This window comes from Ctenopharyngodon idella, chromosome 23 (assembly GCF_019924925.1).
Source record: "Ctenopharyngodon idella isolate HZGC_01 chromosome 23, HZGC01, whole genome shotgun sequence".
In the NCBI taxonomy this organism is placed as follows: Eukaryota; Metazoa; Chordata; class Actinopteri; order Cypriniformes; family Xenocyprididae; genus Ctenopharyngodon; species Ctenopharyngodon idella.
This window is the reverse complement of record NC_067242.1, coordinates 7,944,400-7,965,474: the sequence shown is the minus strand read 5'-3', so window position 1 is coordinate 7,965,474 and position 21,075 is coordinate 7,944,400. Positions and strand designations below refer to the sequence as shown.

The 21,075-nt window shown below is 37.2% G+C and overlaps 3 protein-coding genes across 11 annotated transcripts in view; 2 read left to right on the top strand and 1 right to left on the bottom strand.

Annotated features, from left to right (window-relative positions):
• Positions 1-367: 367 nt before the first annotated feature.
• On the top strand, positions 368-16,142 carry rhot2 (ras homolog family member T2). The gene is made up of 19 exons (XM_051881717.1): positions 368-558; positions 2,703-2,761; positions 2,840-2,921; positions 2,995-3,038; positions 3,424-3,477; positions 3,571-3,623; positions 3,715-3,823; positions 6,178-6,279; positions 6,364-6,462; positions 7,659-7,767; positions 7,864-7,984; positions 8,062-8,146; positions 8,238-8,383; positions 9,649-9,749; positions 9,838-9,968; positions 11,617-11,697; positions 11,773-11,895; positions 12,630-12,829; positions 14,587-16,142. Exons 1-19 carry the CDS (start codon positions 522-524, stop codon positions 14,702-14,704), a joined length of 1,854 nt encoding a protein of 617 aa, XP_051737677.1. The 5' UTR covers positions 368-521; the 3' UTR covers positions 14,705-16,142.
• A 1,855-nt stretch (positions 16,143-17,997) lies between these two features.
• Positions 17,998-19,477, bottom strand: LOC127505841 (histone H1.0-B). The gene is made up of 2 exons (XM_051881725.1): positions 19,251-19,477; positions 17,998-19,123 (listed from the first exon to the last, which is right to left on the bottom strand). Exon 2 carries the CDS (start codon positions 19,113-19,115, stop codon positions 18,516-18,518), a length of 600 nt encoding a protein of 199 aa, XP_051737685.1. The 5' UTR covers positions 19,116-19,123; positions 19,251-19,477; the 3' UTR covers positions 17,998-18,515.
• A 117-nt stretch (positions 19,478-19,594) lies between these two features.
• rhbdl1 (rhomboid, veinlet-like 1 (Drosophila)) overlaps positions 19,595-21,075 on the top strand; it is a 32,449-nt gene continuing 30,968 nt past the window's right edge. For 6 of the 9 annotated variants that reach the window (XR_007927828.1, XR_007927827.1, XR_007927825.1 and 3 more), the window contains exon 1: positions 19,701-20,744. The gene's annotated coding sequence lies outside the window, so the exon portion shown is untranslated. Of the gene's footprint in view, positions 20,745-21,075 lie in introns of all 9 variants that reach the window. The other 3 variants (XM_051881722.1, XM_051881721.1, XM_051881720.1) reach the window with 3 other exon arrangements.

Below are 21,075 nucleotides of genomic sequence, written 5' to 3'. Positions count from 1 at the left end.
AACATTTTATATGAATTATTAGTTTTTAATATTTTAATGTAATGCAGTATAATATGAATTATTAATGTTTTAGTGCTTCTAATGGAATTATAAATTATTTTCCATAAATTACTACCAGTATGGACCAATATATTCAAGGTAATTATATTATTTAATCTAATCCCTATTAAATTATTAATTCAGTCAGAGTAAACAAAGCTCAATTAATATAATATAAAATAAAATTATAAGCCATGACACTGTATAATGTACTCAGAAATAGAGAATATAGAAAATAAATAATAATATTAAATAAGTTGAAGTAAATCTAAGTAATATTTAAATAAGTTGATGTAAAAAACGAAGGAAATGCACAGTAGAGGGCGCTCCATTTGGGCTCCAACCGGAAGTCAGTAGCGGTGCCAGTTTCTTTCGCTGGAATGGGGCTAGTCAGAAACTAGCACTGAGCTTTGAATTGAATTTGAAGTTTTTGGCAAAGATAGACGCAGCTTGTCGGAGAGTTCAATAGAGAGTGGAGTGAAATGAAACGCGATGTCCGGATACTGCTGTTGGGGGAACGTAAGATGTTATTTTGTTTTTTTAATATCAAGGGAAGTAAATGTGACAGTTTAATGAAAGTTAGCATGATTAGAGAGCGCTAACCCTCAACCTTGAGCTGCTGCAGAAATGATCGGAAGTAAACACACTGCATTCTTGCATTATCAGTTAATTTAGTGCTTTAATTTTTTTGTTTAATCTGTTGTTTGCCATCATGCAAAATCAAAACACACGAAAATGAACTTTAATAACAAGTGAGCAAGTTGTTCACACAAATTACAGGCTAGTGACAGTTCAGTCAAACTCTAGAAGTCTAATTAGTCACTTTATATTGATTAATTAAACACCCACATATGTGTTTTATTTAGTAGATATTTGCATGTGATAGATATTCATATATATACATGCATTTTGAAAAACTCCACGTTAACTCCACATTAATGTATTGGGTTGTTTTGATTTTTTTGAGTAGTTTTGCTCGTCGTGAAAGAATTTATCTATTTCTTAATCCTCGTGATTTTAGTTAGAATGACTAAATCTGCTCATTAATTCTTCGGTGAGTGATTGATAATGGTGTTGACATGGTAACTATCAAATCAAGGTGTGGAGTTTGTGCCTAGAAAAGTGAAGAGTAAACAGATCCTCCAGCACGTGTGACACAATGCACGTATTCCTAGAGGAAGACTTCAACCTGGATCATAATGCTGGGGATTTACACTACCGGGTTTTTTTTTATTTTTTTTTTTTTAAAGTCTCTTCTGCTCACCAAGGCTACATTTATTTGATCAGAAATACAGTAAAATACTGTGAAATATTATTAAAATTTAAAATAGCCGTTATCTGTTTTAATATATTTTAAAATCTAATTTATTCCTGTGATCAAAGCTGAATTTTCAGCATCATTACTCCAGTCTTTAGTGTCACATGATCCTTCAGAAATCATTGTAAAATGCTGATTTGTATAACATTTCTTACTATTATTAATGCTGAAAATAAACTATTAAGCAACAAAATATTTCAACATTGATTTATATATATATATATATATATATATATATATATATATTTCTAATATATTATATTCCAATTCTATTTTTTTATTCTGTGTCAGAAACATGCTTCCGTAAATGATACAGCCTATAGTGTCATTTCTTTGGCAGCACACGCATGCTTTATTTCAGCATTAGTGTTATATTTATTTCAGTAGTGTCCTTATTAGTATCTCTTATCTAACCTTATCAGCTCAAGGTGAACGCCTGTAGGAGTGACCAGTTATAAGGATAGTTCACCCACAAATGAAATTATTCCATGATTTACTCACCCTCAAGCCATCCTAGGTGTATATGACTATTTTCTTTCAGACGAATACAGTCAGAGTTACATTAAAAAATATTCTGGCTTTTCCAAGCTTTATAATGGGAGTGAATGGGGCTTGAGATTTTGAAGCCCAAAAAGTGCATCCATCCATCATAAAAGTAATCCATACGACTCCAGGGGGTTAATTAAGTCCTTCTGAAGCAAAGCGATGGGTTTTTGTAAGAAAAATATCCATATTTAAAATGATAAACTATAATCACTGGCTTCCAGCAACAGCCGTACGTGCGTAATCAGTGATTATAGTTTATAAATATGGAAATTTTTCTCACGAAAACGCATCGCTTCACTTCAGAAGGCCTTTATTAACCCTCTGGTGTCGTATGGATTACTTTTATGATGGATGGATGCACTTTTTGGAGCTTCAAAAACATTAAGAAGAATCAGGATATTATTAAATATATCTCTTATTGTCTTCATCTGAAAGAAGATAGTCATATACACCTAGGATGGCTTGAGGGTGAGTAAATCCTGGGATAATTTTAATTTTTGGGTGAACTATTCTTTTAAGAGCAACATTTATGAAAGTTTGACAGTGGCTACTTTTAACTCAAAACATGTCACATGTGCAGCCTGACTGAGATTGAGCACTGATGAAGGAGTGGAAAAACACAAGTATAAAACTGGAAATCAAACTAAAGCCACACTGATTTGCAAAGGAAATCACCGCAGAAGAGCTTGCGATTGTGGTGTAGCCATAGATCATGTGACATTTCACAAATCTAGAGTAAAATGAGCCGGTGGGAATGCATTTATATTGGGAATATATTTTTTCTATTTTTTTCCTCTAGCCAAAGTGGGAAAGACCTCTCTCATCATGTCTCTGGTCGGAGAGGAGTTTCCTGAGCAGGTGAGTTTACCCATGAGCCTCTCTGGTAGTGTGTTTGAGTGGTGCAGTAAGAGGAAGCTGATTTGTTTGTGCCGTCAGGTTCCTCTCAGGGCGGAGGAGATCACCATACCTGCTGACGTCACACCTGAGAAAGTGCCCACACATATAGTCGACTATTCAGGTGTGTGTGTGTGTATTAGATGATGTAATATTTGCCCTGTAGCATTTTACTAACACTCAGTGTCTCTCTACAGAAACTGAACAGTCTGATGAAGTGTTGAGGGAGGAAATCGTAAAGGTAAGATGTGTCCTAATTATGTTTGTGTGTTATTTTAAAATGTAATTTATTCCTGTGATTCAAAAGCATCATTACTCCAGTCTTCAGTGTCACGTCTTCAGAGTAATGATGCTGAAAATTCAGCTTTGATCACAGAAATAAATTACATTTTAAAATATTACAATAGAAAAAAGTTATTTTAAATTGTAATAATATTTCACAATATTACTGTTTTTACTGTATTTTTGACCAAATAAATGCAGCCTTGATGTGCAGAAGAGACTTCTTTTAAAATCATTACAAAAAATATCAATTATTCCAAACTTATGGCTGGTAGTTTACATATATATATATATATATATATAGATTGTTGACTGAATAAAGATGATTGTTTTCTCATTTGTAGGCTAATGTCGTGTGTGTGGTTTATGATGTCACGCAAGAGGAAACCATTGACAAGGTATTGGTTTTCTCAGGGTGTCCTTTAACATTATCACTATATTTTTGTCTTTTATTTCCTCTGAACTGATTTTATCCTTGTATTTTCTCTCAGATCAGGACTAAATGGATTCCGCTGGTCAATGGAGGCGCTGAGAAAGGAAGCAAGTATGTCTCTGATGCCCACGTAAACGCATCTACATTTTTTTTTTTTTTTTTTGGACTTCCATGAAAAATGTCTCTCTTTTTGTTGCTGTAGGATTCCCATCATCCTCGTGGGCAACAAGTCTGACTTGCGCTCTGGGAGCTCCATGGAAACCATCCTGCCAATCATGAACCAGTTTTCGGAGATTGAGACCTGTGTAGAGGTTTGAATCACTGACACAAGCACAAAGACATGTTTCACACATATAGACACACACATGAATGTGTGAAAGGGTCGTTTATCACACTTACTTTAGTTTAGTTTTCCCCTGAAGTCAACTTAAAAAATTAGTCAAGGTTTCCTGCATTAGAAAGTCATAATTAAGTTTTCCATGACCTCTCTCTGACGCTGAGAACTAAACAAAGCTGTTTCTGCAGCTGTACCTTTTAAGAACTCTATATATGAATGACCTCTGCTGTGATTGGCTGACCTCGAGTACTGGCTTGTCCTTCAGAATGTTGTTTGCCAAAACATTTCTGAACAAGTCATTAATTTTAGAGTTTACTGGGCAACTGGAGAGGATGTTTTGCTTTGTGAATGTTATTGTTTGTCTACATCGAACTTTTATTTTCATATCACTTTTAGAGGCTGGATTGCTGTACTAATGGTTACCAGTCAACTAATGCACCAAAATCCCATTCCAACATATAATCTGCAGCATAGGGTATAGATTAGCATATGAAACCACAATCATGCATTCAACCGTGTGACTTAAAGGGATAGTTCACCCAAAAATTAAATTCTGTCATCATTTACTCCCCCTCAAGTACAAACCCGATTCCAAAAAAGTTGGGACACTGTACAAATTGTGAATAAAAAAGGAATGCAATAATTTACAAATCTCATAAACTTATATTTTATTTACAATAGAATATAGATAACATATCAAATGTTGAAAGTGAGACATTTTGAAATGTCATGCCAAATATTGGCTCATTTTGGATTTCATGAGAGCTACACATTCCAAAAAAGTTGGGACAGGTAGCAATAAGAGGCCGGAAAAGTTAAATGTACATATAAGGAACAGCTGGAGGACCAATTTGCAACTTATTAGGTCAATTGGCAACATGATTGGGTATAAAAAGAGCCTCTCAGAGTGGCAGTGTCTCTCAGAAGTCAAGATGGGCAGAGGATCACCAATTCCCCAGTGCTGCTGCGGGAAAAATAGTGGAGCAATATCAGAAAGGAGTTTCTCAGAGAAAAATTGCAAAGAGTTTGAAGTTATCATCATCTACAGTGCATAATATCATCCAAAGATTCAGAGAATCTGGAACAATCTCTGTGCGTAAGGGTCAAGGCCGGAAAACCATACTGGATGCCCGTGATCTTCGGGCCCTTAGACGGCACTGCATCACATACAGGAATGCTACTGTAATGGAAATCACAACATGGGCTCAGGAATACTTCCAGAAAACATTGTCGGTGAACACAATCCACCGTGCCATTCGCCGTTGCTGGCTAAAACTCTATAGGTCAAAAAAGAAGCCATATCTAAACATGATCCAGAAGCGCAGGCGTTTTCTCTGGGCCAAGGCTCATTTAAAATGTGGCAAAGTGGAAAACTGTTCTGTGGTCAGACTAATCAAAATTTGAAGTTCTTTTTGGAAAACTGGGACGCCATGTCATCCGGACTAAAGAGGACAAGGACAACCCAAGTTGTTATCAGCGCTCAGTTCAGAAGCCTGCATCTCTGCTGGTATGGGGTTGCATGAGTGCGTGTGGCATGGGCAGCTTACACATCTGGAAAGGCACCATCAATGCTGAAAGGTATATCCAAGTTCTAGAACAACATATGCTCCCATCCAGACGTCATCTCTTTCAGGGAAGTCCTTGCATTTTCCAACATGACGATGCCAGACCACATACTGCATCAATTACAACATCATGGCTGCGTAGAAGAAGGATCCGGGTACTGAAATGGCCAGCCTGCAGTCCAGATCTTTCACCCATAGAAAACATTTGGCGCATCATAAAGAGGAAGATGCGACAAAGAAGACCTAAGACAGTTGAGCAACTAGAAGCCTGTATTAGACAAGAATGGGACAACATTCCTATTCCTAAACTTGAGCAACTTGTCTCCTCAGTCCCCAGACGTTTGCAGACTGTTATAAAAAGAAGAGGGGATGCCACACAGTGGTAAACATGGCCTTGTCCCAACTTTTTTGAGATGTTGATGCCATGAAATGTAAAATCAACTTATTTTTCCTTTAAAATGATAAATTTTCTCAGTTTAAACATTTGATATGTCATCTATGTTGTATTCTGAATAAAATATTGAAATTTGAAACTTCCACATCTTTGCATTCCTTTTTTATTCACAATTTGTACAGTGTCCCAACTTTTTTGGAATCGGGTTTGTAGTTCCAAACCTGTATAAATTTTTTTTTTTTGTTCTGCTTTACACAAAAGAAGAATATTTTTAACCAAGCAGATCTCGCCCCCCATTGACTACCATAGTAGGAAAAAAAATACTGTATACGATTATATATGATTATGAGAATGTATTTGTGTCCGCAGTGCTCAGCAAAGAATCTGAAGAATATTTCCGAGCTCTTCTATTACGCCCAGAAGGCCGTTCTACACCCGACTGCTCCGCTCTACGACCCCGAAGACAAACAGGTACACACACACTACTACATCCCTGCATCTTTTTCACCTTGTGAGTACATATGGCATTATGAAGGTTTGTGTGTGTTTGTGTAGCTGAAGCCGCAGTGTGTTCGAGCTCTGAGTCGAATCTTCAGCATCTCTGATCAGGATAATGATCACATCCTCAGTGACACTGAACTCAACTGCTTTCAGGTGAGCTGACAAACATGAAACAACATTCACAACTTCTCAGATGTGGCTCATTTTGGACTGAAATGGATTATGCTAGTGTTGTCAAAAGTACTGACTTCAATACCAAGTCGGTACTGAAATTTTAAAAATGTGATGCTTTGAGTGCTGAGCAGATTCGTAAACACCTCTGATTGGCCATTGTGTTCACACGCTCAACAGATATGTCTGTGATTGGCTACAATGATCAACGCATGGGAGCGTTTGAAAACAGGCAGTCCTGCTGATAGACGCCTGCTTTCAAATGCTCCCGTGTGTATCTGTGTAAGCACTTGGTGAAGAGCGTCATTGATGACTATTTATTTACAACATGTTTTTGAAGTGTTGATCATCGAAGCCAATCACAGACATATCTGGTGAGCACGTGAACACAGTGGCCAATCAGAGGTGTTTACGAATCCGCTCAACAGCGCTCAAAGCGTCACATTTTTAAAATTTCAGTACCGACTTGGCACCGAAGTCGGTACATTTGACAACACTAGATTATACAGCAGAAAATAATGTAAGGCAGGATTTTTATCCATCAGGATTTGAATCAAACATGTGAAGTTTCTTAAATATGTTTTCCCTCGCCTATCAGTCAGCAGAAAAGGTGTTTATAAGGTACACAAAGTTATTACAGTTACGTGAAATATTATGAAAAATTATATTTTATTGTTTTCTTTAAAGTAACATGCAATGATGAATTATGTGCAATTGATTTGAGACATTGTTTAAGAATTTTAAATGGGTTAAATGATAAATATTTTTTTCAGTGTTATCTTTATTTCAGTGATATTTTAGTATTATTTATATATTATTATAGTAAGTTTTTTTGGATTAACTTTTATTTTTATATTTTCAGCTTTCATTTTAAATTTGGTTTACAATTTAGTAATTTTGTTAAGTGCTTTTGTCATTTTTTTTTAAATGTCTATTTAGCTTTAATTTATTTTTCAGGTTTAGTTTTAGTAAATTTGGTACTTTTTATTTCATTTAGGTGCTACAATTTGCATTTTTAAGTTTTCAAAGTTTTATTTTTCATCTAATATTCAGCTTTTATTTTATTTTAGCTTTATTTCAATTAACAAAAACACAATAACAACACTGTGATATATATACACTTGTTGTATGTAGGGTCGCAGTGAGTTAATGGAAACCCTATGTGTATGTGTGTGTAGAAATTGTGTTTCGGGAATCCACTGGCTCCTCAGGCTCTTGAAGATGTGAAAACAGTGGTGTGGAAGAACACCAGTGATGGAGTCCAGGACAACGGACTCACACTCAACGGTAACACACGTTACACGTATATTCATATTCCTTATGCACACTCTCTTGTGTATCTTAATAATAATTTACACACTCTTGCTTTTGTGTTTCCCGTAGGTTTCCTGTTCTTGAACACTCTCTTTATCCAGAGGGGACGTCATGAGACCACCTGGACCATCTTGCGTAAATTCGGCTACGATGACACGCTGGAGTTGATGGATGACTACCTCTACCCACCGTACGTCTGTGCATGTGAAAGCATATGATTGCATGAACAGAAATCAGTATTTGAGTGACCTGTATGTGTTGTGACAGACTGCGAATACCGGTGGGCTGTACGACGGAGTTGAATCATCTGGGTCATCAGTTCCTCCAGAAGCTCTTTGATAAGTATGATGAGGTGAGCGCTAACACTGACGGATCTGATCCTCTAATGAACTTTGTGTGCTTAGAGTTTCATTGGGCTGATGATCGTGTGTCTCCTCCTGTAGGATAAGGATTCAGCCCTCTCTCCCGCAGAGCTGAAGAATCTGTTTAGTGTTTTACCCTACATGCCCTGGGGCCCGGCGGTGTACAGTAATGTCCCCCTTACGGACGAGAGCTACATCTCCCAACAAGGATACTTCTGCAAGTGGATGTGAGTGAAAGTTCAAACAGCACAATACTCATTTAATGAATCATTTTTCGTTCTGGGAGTCACTCTGATTAATTTGTGCCCTCCCACAAGAGCTGACGATATTGATACATAATTAAACCTGTTCGATATTAAAATAAAAGGATTTTAATAAAGGAATAAAATCCTTTAAAATACTCCATCACTGGAAGTAGCACTGTGATGAAATCATATAGTAAATCAGAGTAACTGTATTCTTTCGAAAGATTCATTAAAAGGACCTGATCGAAAGAGTCATTTGTTTGTGAATCAGACTACACTTGATCTTTATTATGATTCACTAAAAAGAACCTGTTCTTAAGAGTCATTTGTTTGAGAGTCAGACGCTAGTTGTGCTGTATGTTTATGATTTCCCAGAAAAAAGAGCCAGTTTGAAAATTAGACTACACTTGTTGCACTCTTTTATGATTCACTAAAAAAAAAAAAAAAAAAAAAGAGTCCATGAGTCATGTGAATCAGACTACACTTGTGTGTTGTATTGTTTATGATTCACTAAAAAGAACCAGTTAATAACAGTCATTTGTTTGTGAAACGAAGCACACTTAATCTTTAGTATGATTCACTAAAAAGAACCTGTTCTTAAGAGTCATTTGTTCGGGAGTCAGACTACAGTAGTTATGCTGTGTGTTTGTGATTTCCCAGAAATTAGACTACACACGTTGCGATGATTTTATGATTCACTAAACTCTTTTTATGATTCACTAAAAAAATGTCCATGAGAGTCATTTGATTCAGACTACACTGGCTGCACTATATGTACAATATATGACTTTCTAAAAAGAACTTGTTCATAAGAGTCATTTGTTTGGGAAACGGTCTAGTTCACTAGTTCCCCTGTGTGTATTTGATCCACTAAAAACATAAGCCATTTGCTTATGAATTGCTGTATTATATAAACTTTATTATAACTCAAAAGAAAGATTTGTGTTCATGCCATCTTTTTTGGTGTTCTTGTTTTATCTCATCACGTTAAATTTGGACTACAAACTTGGGCAAAATAAGACTTCTTTTGCCTGTAGATTCAGCAGGAGTGGAGTAAAAAAAAAATGGTGCAAGAAACAGGCATAGAGGTTGCGTTTAATCCGAAAATTTGTTTCCAGCCTTATATCTAAAATCAGAACATAAAAAGCAGAATTTTATGAAATCATTTCTGTATTATTATTATTATTCCACATTCCCAGTTCAGTAGTTGTGACTTTAAATTTTATGTGTTATTGGATAAACTGCAGGTTATGTGCTTATCTGGATGTCCACCGGTGTTTGGAGCATCTGGGATACCTCGGGTATCCGATTCTAATGGAGCGAGAATCCCAGACCTCCGCCATCACAGGTAATGAGATCCACACACAGACCTGCTCCACATATGTTTGATCAAACTGATACTAAAGAATATTTCTGTCTTTTTCTGTGTGTATTAGTAACGAGAGAAAAGGCATTAGACCTGGACAAGAGACAGACTCAGCGGACTGTGTTCCTCTGCAAAGTGATTGGTCCGCGCGGAACGGGAAAGACAGACTTTCTTCGAGCATTTCTGCAGCGAAGCACTGAGGTGAGAGCGTGGCTTGAAAGCAGAACTTTTGTTAGTAATTTCACTTTACAAAATACTGCTGTCAGATCAGAGCCAATCAGAAAATATTTGATGTTTAATGTATTTTAATGGACCAATGAGATTTCACTGTTGGCATGCATTAAATAAAAAATAAATGAAAAAGGTTGCTTTATCATGGATTTTCTACTATTTATCAAGCAAGTGGTTGTACTTTCTTTTTTTCTGTTTTTTTTCTTTCCCCATTGTACAATAAAAACACATGACAAAGATTTTTAGAGTAAAAAAAATAAGAGCATTAATATTAATATGGGTACAAAATAGTAGGACTGTTCCCGACTAAAGATTTTTCTAGTCGACTAGTAGTCATTAATTTAAGCTATTAGTTGACTAGTCGCACATTTATGAAATTAATTTAATTACATGAATATATACTGTGGGGGGTTGCTTTGGAAAATGAGTTTCAGGGCTAAGAAAGAATATGTAACATTGCTAACATTATTCTACATTACAGAGAAATACACAAAGTCATTTCACTCGGCGGCCATCTTTGAAACGCCTCTCGGGCATGCAAGTGCAGCTCCTATCTCTTTGAATGGGGAAACATCAAATTCTCCAAAGCTGTTCGTCAAGCTTTCATAATTGAAATCACCAATGAAATCTGACAACAACTGTCTCATAAATTTTGTTTCTAAACGCTTGAATCATGACAAAAAATGACATTTTGCAGGCTGGATCAAGCTAATGCGCGGTCTTAAGTTCTCATCTCTATAGGAAGTGCGCATCTGACTGTTTCTATAGGAACCGGAGCTTCTAACGGCCGCTGCAGTGACTTTACCTATCAGCGATTGGCTTTTATTTAGAAGGCGGGACTTATTCCGCCATATTGCACGTTGCACTTTCTCCCATTCATAATAATACGAGTGCACCGTCTTTCTATATATAAACGTCTTTGGCCTTATATAAATGAAGTACTTAAGTGCACACATAAAGCTTGGCACAGCAACACTGGCAAAAGCAATGATTATGAATGTGTCTGAAAACAAAAGGAGACTGTCTGAACATTTTAATAATAGTGTTTTCTGAGTCTGCTGCAAAGATGAAGTTGACGATGCTGACTCTTCATTTCCACAGTATAGTGGATGTGCCTATAGAGAGAAATGCACATTAAGTTAAACGTCATGCAGTAAGCACAATACTAATTTAGCTTCCACACTCCACAAAAACACTCGGATATGCTCCTAATAATAGCGAACATTGATCTAGGTTAACGTTAGAGCAAGCGGCCATGTAAAGTGGCTAACGTTAGCCTACTACTTGCATGTTTCAAATTTCAAGCCATGTTTGAGATCGATGAATGATAAATGATTAGTTACCGCATGGACCAGCCGTGTCAACGATCTGTCCTTTACGGACTGCGTGACTTTGTCACTTCCTGTGGAGTTTTTTTTTATTTTTTTATTTCTGCGACTAACCAACTAATTAAAATTTGGTCAATTAAGCCTCTTCTCGTCGACTAACGTTTAGTCGATTATTAGTCCTAGAGAATAGTACTTGATGGTTTTGCTCTAGGCTTTTATAGTCCGTCTAGAAAATGTTTATCTGTTTTGTGATTCCCTGTAGTCTCATTTAGATCTACCTTTATTTTCAGAGAAATGACCGCGACCCCGGCCCCCCCTCAATATATGCTGTCAACACAGTCTCAGTAGCCAATCAGGACAAGTACCTCATCGTAAGTGCCGTCCCAAGCTTTTCACATACCCTAGTTTGTTGATTTCCCACCTGACTTGCATGTTATTTCTTGCAGCTGGAAGAAGTGGACGTGGAAACAGAGTTTCTAAAAGCAGCAGATGCAGCGTGTGATGTGGCGTGTCTCATGTATGATGTCAGCGACCCAGACTCATTTAACTACTGTGCTAGTATATATAAGGTAAGAAACAAGATGCTTTAGTTCTGGAGTAATGCTCGACAAACTCTGACACACATCTCACTCATATTCATTAAATATCAGATCATCCAAATGAATTAATAACCCATAATGACCTTGCACAACCTGATATCTGTCAGTGAATAATAAATGATGAAGTGACTTATTCATTTCTCCTGAAGCCTGTTTGGCTAACATGCACTTTTAGTTACACTAACTCAAGGAAATCAATTTATGGCCCATCTTAAGATCTGAATAAGAAGCTGAAATGATCTCTAGGGCCTTAAATTGTGTATTTCACAGAATAAACTACTGTTCAAAAGTTTGGGGTCAGTAAGATTTTTTTTTTTTTAATAAATAAATACTTTTATTCAGCATAAAGGGTTTGTTCACCAAAAAATTTAAATTCTGTCATCATTTACCAAACCCGTAAGACTTTCATTCATCTTCGGAACACAAATGAAGATATTTTTAATGAAATCTGAGCAATTTCTGTCCCTCCATAGACAGCTACGCAACTACCACTTTGACGCTTCAAAAAGTTCATAAAGAGATCATAAAACGAATCCATATGAATTGAGCGGTTTAGTCCAAATTTTCTCAAGAGACTCGATCACTTTATATGATGAACAGATTTCATTTAGGTTTTTTTAATTCTGATTTAAGTGCCATTACAGTTGACAAAATTCAAAACAATGACTCTTGAAATGTGTTTTTTTTGCATTATTCCTCTGTAGCAGCACTATATGGACAGTGGGATCCCGTGTGTGGTGGTGGGCTCCAAAGCTGATCTGATAGAAGTCAAACAGCATCATGGGATGAGCCCATCTGAGTTTTGTTACAAGCATCGGCTGCCTTCACCCCTCCATTTCTCCACGCTGCTCACACACACTCACACACACATTTACAGCAAGCTCACCTGGGCCGCCATGTACCCGTAAGTACACACGCATCTTACCATTTATTTTTACATATATACAATAAGCCAAAAGTGATGTCCTGCATAGGGAAAATGACAACTTCACCCTTTATTAGAATATTATTAAAAATGCGTTAAGCATATTGCGTGGTTGTTCTTGGAGTCCATTGATTTATTTGTGATAATAATGTAATGAAACATGCCAAATTGTGCTGACTTTTTGGCCAGGCTGGCATACAAAGAAATTATGAACACATGCAAAAACAAGAGAGAACCAACGAAATATTAATAACTGATTGTGTTGCTTTTTTGAGGTTTTTTTTTTTTGTCATAGTAAAATAAGACCTGTAGCTGTAAGTTTACCCTTTTTTTTGACGAATAATTTTGTCAGATAAATACCCTAACCAAGTTTAGTGTTTTGTTCTTCTCTAATATTTAAAATATTATATTTATAAATATATATAAAATATTTTCCTCATTTTAATTGTTGAATCAAACTTGTAGGGTCATTTTATTTATATATATATATATATATATATACAGGTGCTGGTCATATAATTAGAATATCGTGAAAAAGTTCATTTTTTTATTGTAAATTATTTTAAAAAATGAAACTTTCATATATTCTAGATTCCCTACATGTAAAGTAAAACATTTCAAAAGTTTTTTTTTTAAATTTTGATGATTAGAGCGTACAGCTAATGAAAGTCCAAAATCCAGTATCTCAAAATATTAGAATATTTACATTTGAGTTTCATTAAATGACCATCCCTACAGTATAAATTACGGGTATCTTTTGTTCTTTGAAACCACACTAATGGGGAAGACTGCTGACTTGGCAATGGTCCAGGAGACAATCATTGACACCCTCCACAAAGAGAGTAAGTCACAGAAGGTCATTACTGAATGGGGTGGCTGTTTACAGAGTGATGTATCAAAGCATATTAAATGCAAAGTTGACTGGAAGGAAGAAATTGGGTAGGCAAAGGTGCACAAGCAACAGGGATGACCGCAAGCTTGAGAATACTGTCAAGTAAAGCCGATTCAAACACTTGGGAGAGCTTCACAATGAGTAGAATGAAGCCGGAGTCAGCGCATCAAGAGTCACCACACTCAGACATCTTCAGGAAAAGGACTACCAAGCCACTTCTGAACCAGAGACAACGTCAGAAGCATCTTACCTGGGCTAAGGAGAAAAAGAACTGGACAGTGAACAGTGGTCGAAAGTCCTCTTTTCAGATAAAAGTAAATTTTGCATTTCATGTTGAAATCATGGTCCCAGAGTCTGAAGGAAGACTGGAGAGGCACAGAATCCAAGCTGCTTGAAGTCTAGTGTGAAGTTTCTGAAGTCAATAATGATTTGGGGGGGGCGTGATGTCTGCTGGTGTTGGCCCATTGTGTTTTATCAAGTGCAAAGTCAATGCAGCCATCTTCCAGGAGATTTTGGAGCACTTTATGCTTCCATCTGCTGACAAGCTTTATGGAGATGCTGATTTCCTTTTCCAGCAGGACTTTAGCACCTGCCCACAGTGCAAAAACCACTTCCAAGTGGTTTGCTGACCATGATATTACTGTGCTTTATTGGCCAGCCAACATGCCTGACCTGAATCTATGGGATATTTTCAAGAAAAATAGAAAAAAACAGTCGATCCAACAATATACAGATGATCTGAAGCCTAAAATTAGCCTGCTTGACTGTCTGTGTGTCATCAAGGTCACCAGAAATACTGAGTGTATTTAAATCTCTCTCTATCTCTGTCACTTCCTGTCTGCAGGCACCTGAATGGATCAGACATGAGCAGCACGTCTTTCTGGCTGCGTGTGACTCTGGGCGCCACAATAGCCGCCATGCTGGGCTTCGCTCTGTACAGAGCCTTTAGCCGACACAAATGATGCACACGCACAATACATGCAGATAAACACACACTCCTTCATTTCCTGCGCTCTGTCTTGGCCTTACCGAGTCATTGTGACTTAACAAGGGTGTGAAACCCTGTTAGTTACAGCGACACAACAGAATTTAGCAGTTTTTTTTTTCTCTTCAGCTGGACTAAAGTATTACAGACATGCTTTGCTTTTACTACGAAAACTTGCCGACCTTACTGTTTGACCTACATTGGTCGACCCCAAGAGACGTTTTTCCAACAGGAGCAATATTAAGAAATGATTTAACAGATTATGTTTTGAATTGTACAGAGATTGTAATGTATTTAAGACCTTGGGAAATCAATATGGATCAAGAATATATTCAATGTGAATGTATTCAAACTCATATTCGGCGTCTGAAGCGTCTATTCAAACACATCTCAGTGTTGGGGTCAATTATTCGGTTTTACCTCAGCCAGTTCAGGAAATGCACTTCAATTTAATTCATAATTCACCCTTTCAGAATATTTGAGAAGCTAAAGTAATTCTGGGTTGAATATAAGTTGAGCTCTAGTTATGTGCTATGGATGTCAACTGAAAATAACCATTTTGACTCAATTTCACTTGTATTTAAAGGAAACAATCAACTAAATGAAGTGCATCTTCTAAATTGGCTGAAATTAAAACGGAATAAATTTCCATTTCATGTTCCTCAGATGGCTGTTTATATGTATGGACCATGACTGACAAATTATCGTTATTTTTTCTTTTAAGATGACGAAAAACCGATTGAAAATAGCTAAACTGGGCCCAAAATCTTGCTTTTCCATTTGCCTGTATTGATTGTAGGGGTGAATGATCTTTGATTTCGTTTAGAATTGCTGTAGGGAAGGATGGTGTTAATAAGTGTATTTTTAATAAGTGTATTTTAAGATGATTAAATGCTCTGATGCTTTGGCCTAGTTCAGAGCCGTCCTATAGATAACCAGTGTCACTACTCTCACTTTACCACTGGAATTGCTGGAAATGATCAGGATAGACGGCAGAAGATGACATGGCTGACTGTATTTATAATATTGTCCAAACTGGATTTATCTCAGAACTGTTACTGTTTCATTTCATTCCAAAAAAGGTTTTATTTCAGCCTAAAAACATTTTCCCAGCAATCCAATAACCAATTTCTGAGCTGAAGGTCTGTCTGTGTTATTCATGAGAATTTGCATGTGAAGATATTCCTTCAAAAAGACAGAACTGACTGTGGATGCACTGATTCATTGGTTTAATTTTCATAATTTCAATATTTTGTCCAGTATTAATGCCCAGTATTAAATTTAAAATCCCCCAGGCTTGTGTGTCTCGTCGGCCTTGATCTTCCAGCTTCAATATCAAATGAGATGCTTGGAGTGAAGCCAGTATGTTCTAATAGAAATATTTTGTAATAAACTAGCATTTTTTTTCTGGTGAATTATGTTTACTGTGCTCTATCACATCAGCAGCATGTTGAAAATGATGCGTTTTGCTTGATCACATGACTGAGTCCAAGCAGCTGATTATCATTTGATTTTGTGTCATAACCATTATTCAGCCATTTCATATATATCTGCAATAGAAATCAACTTTTAGTGCATTAATGTGTCAGGTTTGCAGCAGGCCCTGTTGTATCATTGAGCCCGTATCTCATTTCTGTTCAGACTCGATACAGGATCATGTTTCAGGAACACTATGCAAAATACATAGAGCATATGAGAGATGCTTGAGGTGATTTTAGATAGTTGAATTGTTTTCAACATCAAGAATCAAAGATATAATGCATACATTGTACAGTGGTGTCCAAACATCTGAGACTGCTAGTGAAAACGTTTGTCTGGCGTTCACTTTTCATAAAATGCAAATTTTATTTACAAATTATAATATCCACTTAACAGTTTGAGTAACATGTTTAATGACCAAACCTGATGATCATGTTCTCCAGCATGATTTCTGATGTTCTGAAAAGCATCTTGAGCTTTAGTCGAAGAAAATCTGAACATCTGTACAGTCTCTCCGTTATTTACATGTGGTTAGAGACATCAAATCTGAAATATTTAAACATTGTTTAAAAAAAAAAAAAATATTTCCAGGGTTATTTAAAAAAAATCTCAGGTTTTGATTGAGGTCTCAGGCTTTAAGCGCATTTTAGTACTGTCAAATCGATTAATCACATCTAACAAGTTTATATATATATATATAATTTATTTAGTGCTGTCAAATGATTATCGCATCCAAAATAAAAGTTTGGTTTCGCATAATATTTGTGTACTGTGTATATTTATTATGTATATATAAATACACACACCTACATGTATTTATTTAAGAAATATTTACATGTATATTTATATATAATTTATATATATTTTTTAATATTAATTATGTTAAATATATACATGCATGTGTGTGTATTTATATATACATAATAAATATACACTACACATTATGCAAACAAACTTTTATTTTGGATGCGATTAATGGTTTGACACACAAACTTTTGTGTTAGATGATTAATCATGATTAATCGATTTGACGGCACATACTTGGTCCTTTTCCATTGTACTTTATATGTATAAAGGAAAGTACATTTATTTTACATCCACTTTTTTAATCACTGATTTTTGGAGTTTACTTGAATAGTCATGGTGCAGTATTACAAATGAATGTGTTTATGAAGATTTTATGATTAAAATAGTTAAGTATATCATGCAGAATGATAGTTGTTAATTGTTTTTTTTTGTTTTTTTATGGCTGTTTTATTTTCAGTTTGGTCTTTATTTTGTGTTTTATACTAAAAAGTTTTGGTACACTTATTTTTTTAGTTTTAGTATTTTAAATAAATACATCAATGCCTTTAAGAAGCACTTTAAACTATTTTGTGTGTTATTCATGTTTAAGGCAAATTTTAAAGACTTTATAGTATGCTGTGTATCAAACTAAAATTAACGTGGTCATTATTTTTCAGTTTAGTTTTTTTTTTCTTTCATTTTGAAACTGTTTTCATAGAGATGATCATTTTTGGCAATGCCCCTGTATGTCACGCTGCAGGACACGTCATCTCACCATTTGCACTTACCCCAGCATGACACTGACAGGTGCAGTTCTCAGATGAAACACCGCGGGGCAGCAGTGAGTCAAACTGCCCCTCTAGACCAAAGATGCGCTTCACCTTTTGCTCTGCGCTGAACTGGAGGTTGCGGTCCCTAAAGACCACCATCTCTCACGTGACTAGTGTCAAAGTACCTATTTAATCTGCTCTCCGTGTTTCTGCATTAAAACACCACACAAACGACTGAGTTTGAAATGAGAAGTTTATTGATGCACAGTAATGCGAATTACGCGCAATGACAGTATAATATGGACAGCAATGGAGCTAGACTACAACAGTCCACGTCACAAGTTGATTCTGTACATCGCCATCATATAGGTCACCATTCTTCATAAAAAGACATTTTATTATTGTTCTTCACAGTCCTAGAATGACCTACAATAAGAATATATCGACATATCTAATTGGCAAATTAATTAGTATGTCTGGATAATAATAATAGTGTCCAACACAGTTCAACTTGAAGAAAAAAAAAAAAGTCCAGGAATTTTTAAAAAATAAATAACAGTTTCGCCGTTTCGTCTGGGTTCTTCTTTATAGAATCACAAAAAAAGTTTCTGGAGAAACACGCTGTAAAAATGTGGGGTTGAAGTCCGCGCACAAAGACCTTACAAAAATAACAATATACCAAAAAACATTTGCTTCAAAAAGTTTATTTACACCGAGTTTCGAATGAATCAGTCCGGTCGGTTTGAATTCACTTTACTTCTTCTTCCCCGTTTTCCTGGCCGCTGTTTTGGGTTTGGGTTTCGCCGTTTTCACCTTCTTGGCTTTGCTCGCCTTGGCAGGTTTGGCCACCTTCGCCTTCTTGACAACTTTCTTGGCTTTGACAGGCGATTTCTTCTTCTCCGCCACCTTCTTTACTTTCTTCTCGGCGGCTTTCTTAGTTTTCGCTGGGGATTTCGCCACTTTCTTGGGCTTGGGGGCTTTCTTGGGTTTGGCAGCTGCTTTGGCTGGCTTCTTGACTTTCACGGGTGCTGGTTTGGGTTTCTCTGGCTTCTTGACGTCATCAGCTTTGGCCAGTTTGAAGGAGCCCGAAGCCCCGATGCCCTTGGTGTGGCGAAGGAGCCCGCTGGCCACCAGACGCTTCAGGGCGAGTTTGATCTGGGAGTCGGCGTTGTCTCCCACCTTGTAGTGGTTTTTCACGTACTTCTGGATGGACTGACGCGACGCGCCGCTGCGGCTCCTGTCGGCGGCGATGGCAGCTTTGATCATCTCAGAGTATTTGGGATGCGACGTCGCTTTCTTGGAGCTTTTCGCCTTCTTGGGCTTGGATGCGGGGGTAGCTGCCGTCTCAGCCATGGTCGGTCCTGGAGGATTTCAAACAAAAACAGAACCGAACTGTCAAAAAGTCTGTCACGAAAAAGTGCAAGTTGTCTGAGAGGAAATTCTTGAGCAGCTGCTAAAAATTAGTGATAACTTAGCAGATTAAATTACCTCAGTGTCACACCTTGGTCTTTGTTTAGTTTCGAATTAAAATATTTATTCAAATAACCCGCACGAAGTGCCGTTGAAAGTGTGTATATTATTCGCCTAAGTGCGCCTGTACTATATATGAAGCCTCCACGCGGACGTGATTGAGAACACCAACTGCCAGCAGCTGATCAAGCGGGCTTCCATGAAATCTGCGCGGGCTGGTTTGTGTTTCTTCCTCCTCGAACTGAGGCCGAATTCAGCCAGACTCGTTCGGTACCGATCCTCCCAACGCCACGGTCCGAGAGGGGAGGCTTTGGGCTTCACGTGCGTGTGTCGTTTTAGCCTGAATTCATTGAGCCATGAACTTTTTTTCCCGGAAAATCAGCTCAAACCGGCGAGCGCGGTGATGTATTTTGCAGAATTCACCTAAAATTAGCCCAAAACAACGAAACCGAGTCGGAAAACACCGAATGTATATGAAAGCCCCATCAACACACTGGAGGACAGGGTGGGTTTGATTCATGTAAAACGTCGTTTTCGTTTTTAATAAGCTGAAGTAGTTGACGAACTAACACAGTCCGGCCACCGAGTCCGCGTGACGTTTCTCCGATTATTTATTGTTAAACCTTCTATAAATTAAATGTGCTCGAAATAAAGTGGCTCCCATATTGTGGGTCACATTCACACATTTCAAGAGGTGTCGGTGTAATGTATGAGCTATAGATCTAAACGAGTAAAACGTTATAGTATATAAACCAGCAGCTCCTATGCTGGGTGTTCTGAGAGAAGAGCTCGGCTGTTAGGAAAGTTGCCAACGACCCAAAGACCAGCTTTACCGACCAGAACCCACCGGTACCATGGCCAGGTTAAACATATCGATCTGTGTATGCATTCCCGGTGGTTTGTGCGTTATGGATCCGATTGACATATTAAGACTGATCAAACTGGGCTGGATGCTTTAAACGCTCGCGCATTCTTTTGTTATCTTTCTGTTGGCAGGGAAACGCGTATCCCGTCGGTTTGTTTTCCCTCATTTTTGCACCGTTCACTTATCAAGTCATCAATTTAGTTCAGGCTGCTATCGGGCTGATGCACAGTTATATTTCTATCGCTCCGGCTTGTTCTGTTATTCACATTTTCAGGCTGGATGGTGTTTCAGTCAGAACGCCATCTTGAATCTCTTCACTTTAAGGGTTTTCTCTTCACATCTACTGTAAACCCGCTTCACAGAACTTTTAATTAGACTACTACATATTTGTAATTAAACTTAAGTTGATAAAACACATTAATAACCTTTTTTGTTTTAACTTTGTACTCAAGTTGGCGATTGAGCGCGTGACGCTTTAACTCTCGCGCGCTGGCAGTTTTCTCTCATGAATAACACTCAAATGGAACACTATTTCATTTTTGATTTTATAATAATATTAATTATTAGTTTCTGCTAGACATCTTTGGACTCTTGAAGATGCGGTGTCTTTTGTTACACTTTGGATTGTAACAGAATTACATCATATAGTAGGTATTAAGCACAATGCGCATCTCACACACCTGTGATGACTGTCTCTCACTGTTTCACACATTCCTGTGTGTGTGTGTGTGTGTGTTTGAGAGAGAGTTTGATACAGACTAGTACGTACAGCTTCTCTTTGTGACGTAGTAAGGTGTCTGCAGGTGTCTAGTGCTGAAAACAGCACCTTCCCTCAGTCTGTGCGCACTCAACCCATGTCAATTAGATAAATATACCTTATGATAGATAGATAGATAGATAGATAGAGAAAAACTAGGGCAATGCCAGACACAACAAGAGCTATGTTGCAATATATTCAGGAAATTCCACTCAGGCATC

What these genes read in the sequence shown, in the direction of transcription:
- rhot2 (XM_051881717.1), top strand. Translation starts at nt 522, where the DNA reads ATGAAACGCGATGTCCGGATACTGCTGTTGGGGGAAC. An exon ending in GGCGCTGAGAAAGGAAGCAA is followed by an intron (nt 3,624 to 3,714) that starts GTATGTCTCTGA and finishes TTGTTGCTGTAG; the next exon opens with GATTCCCATCATCCTCGTGG. An exon ending in CTGAACTCAACTGCTTTCAG is followed by an intron (nt 6,463 to 7,658) that starts GTGAGCTGACAA and finishes ATGTGTGTGTAG; the next exon opens with AAATTGTGTTTCGGGAATCC.
- LOC127505841 (XM_051881725.1), bottom strand. Translation starts at nt 19,115, where the DNA reads ATGGCTGAGACGGCAGCTACCCCCGCATCCAAGCCCAAGAAGGCGAAA.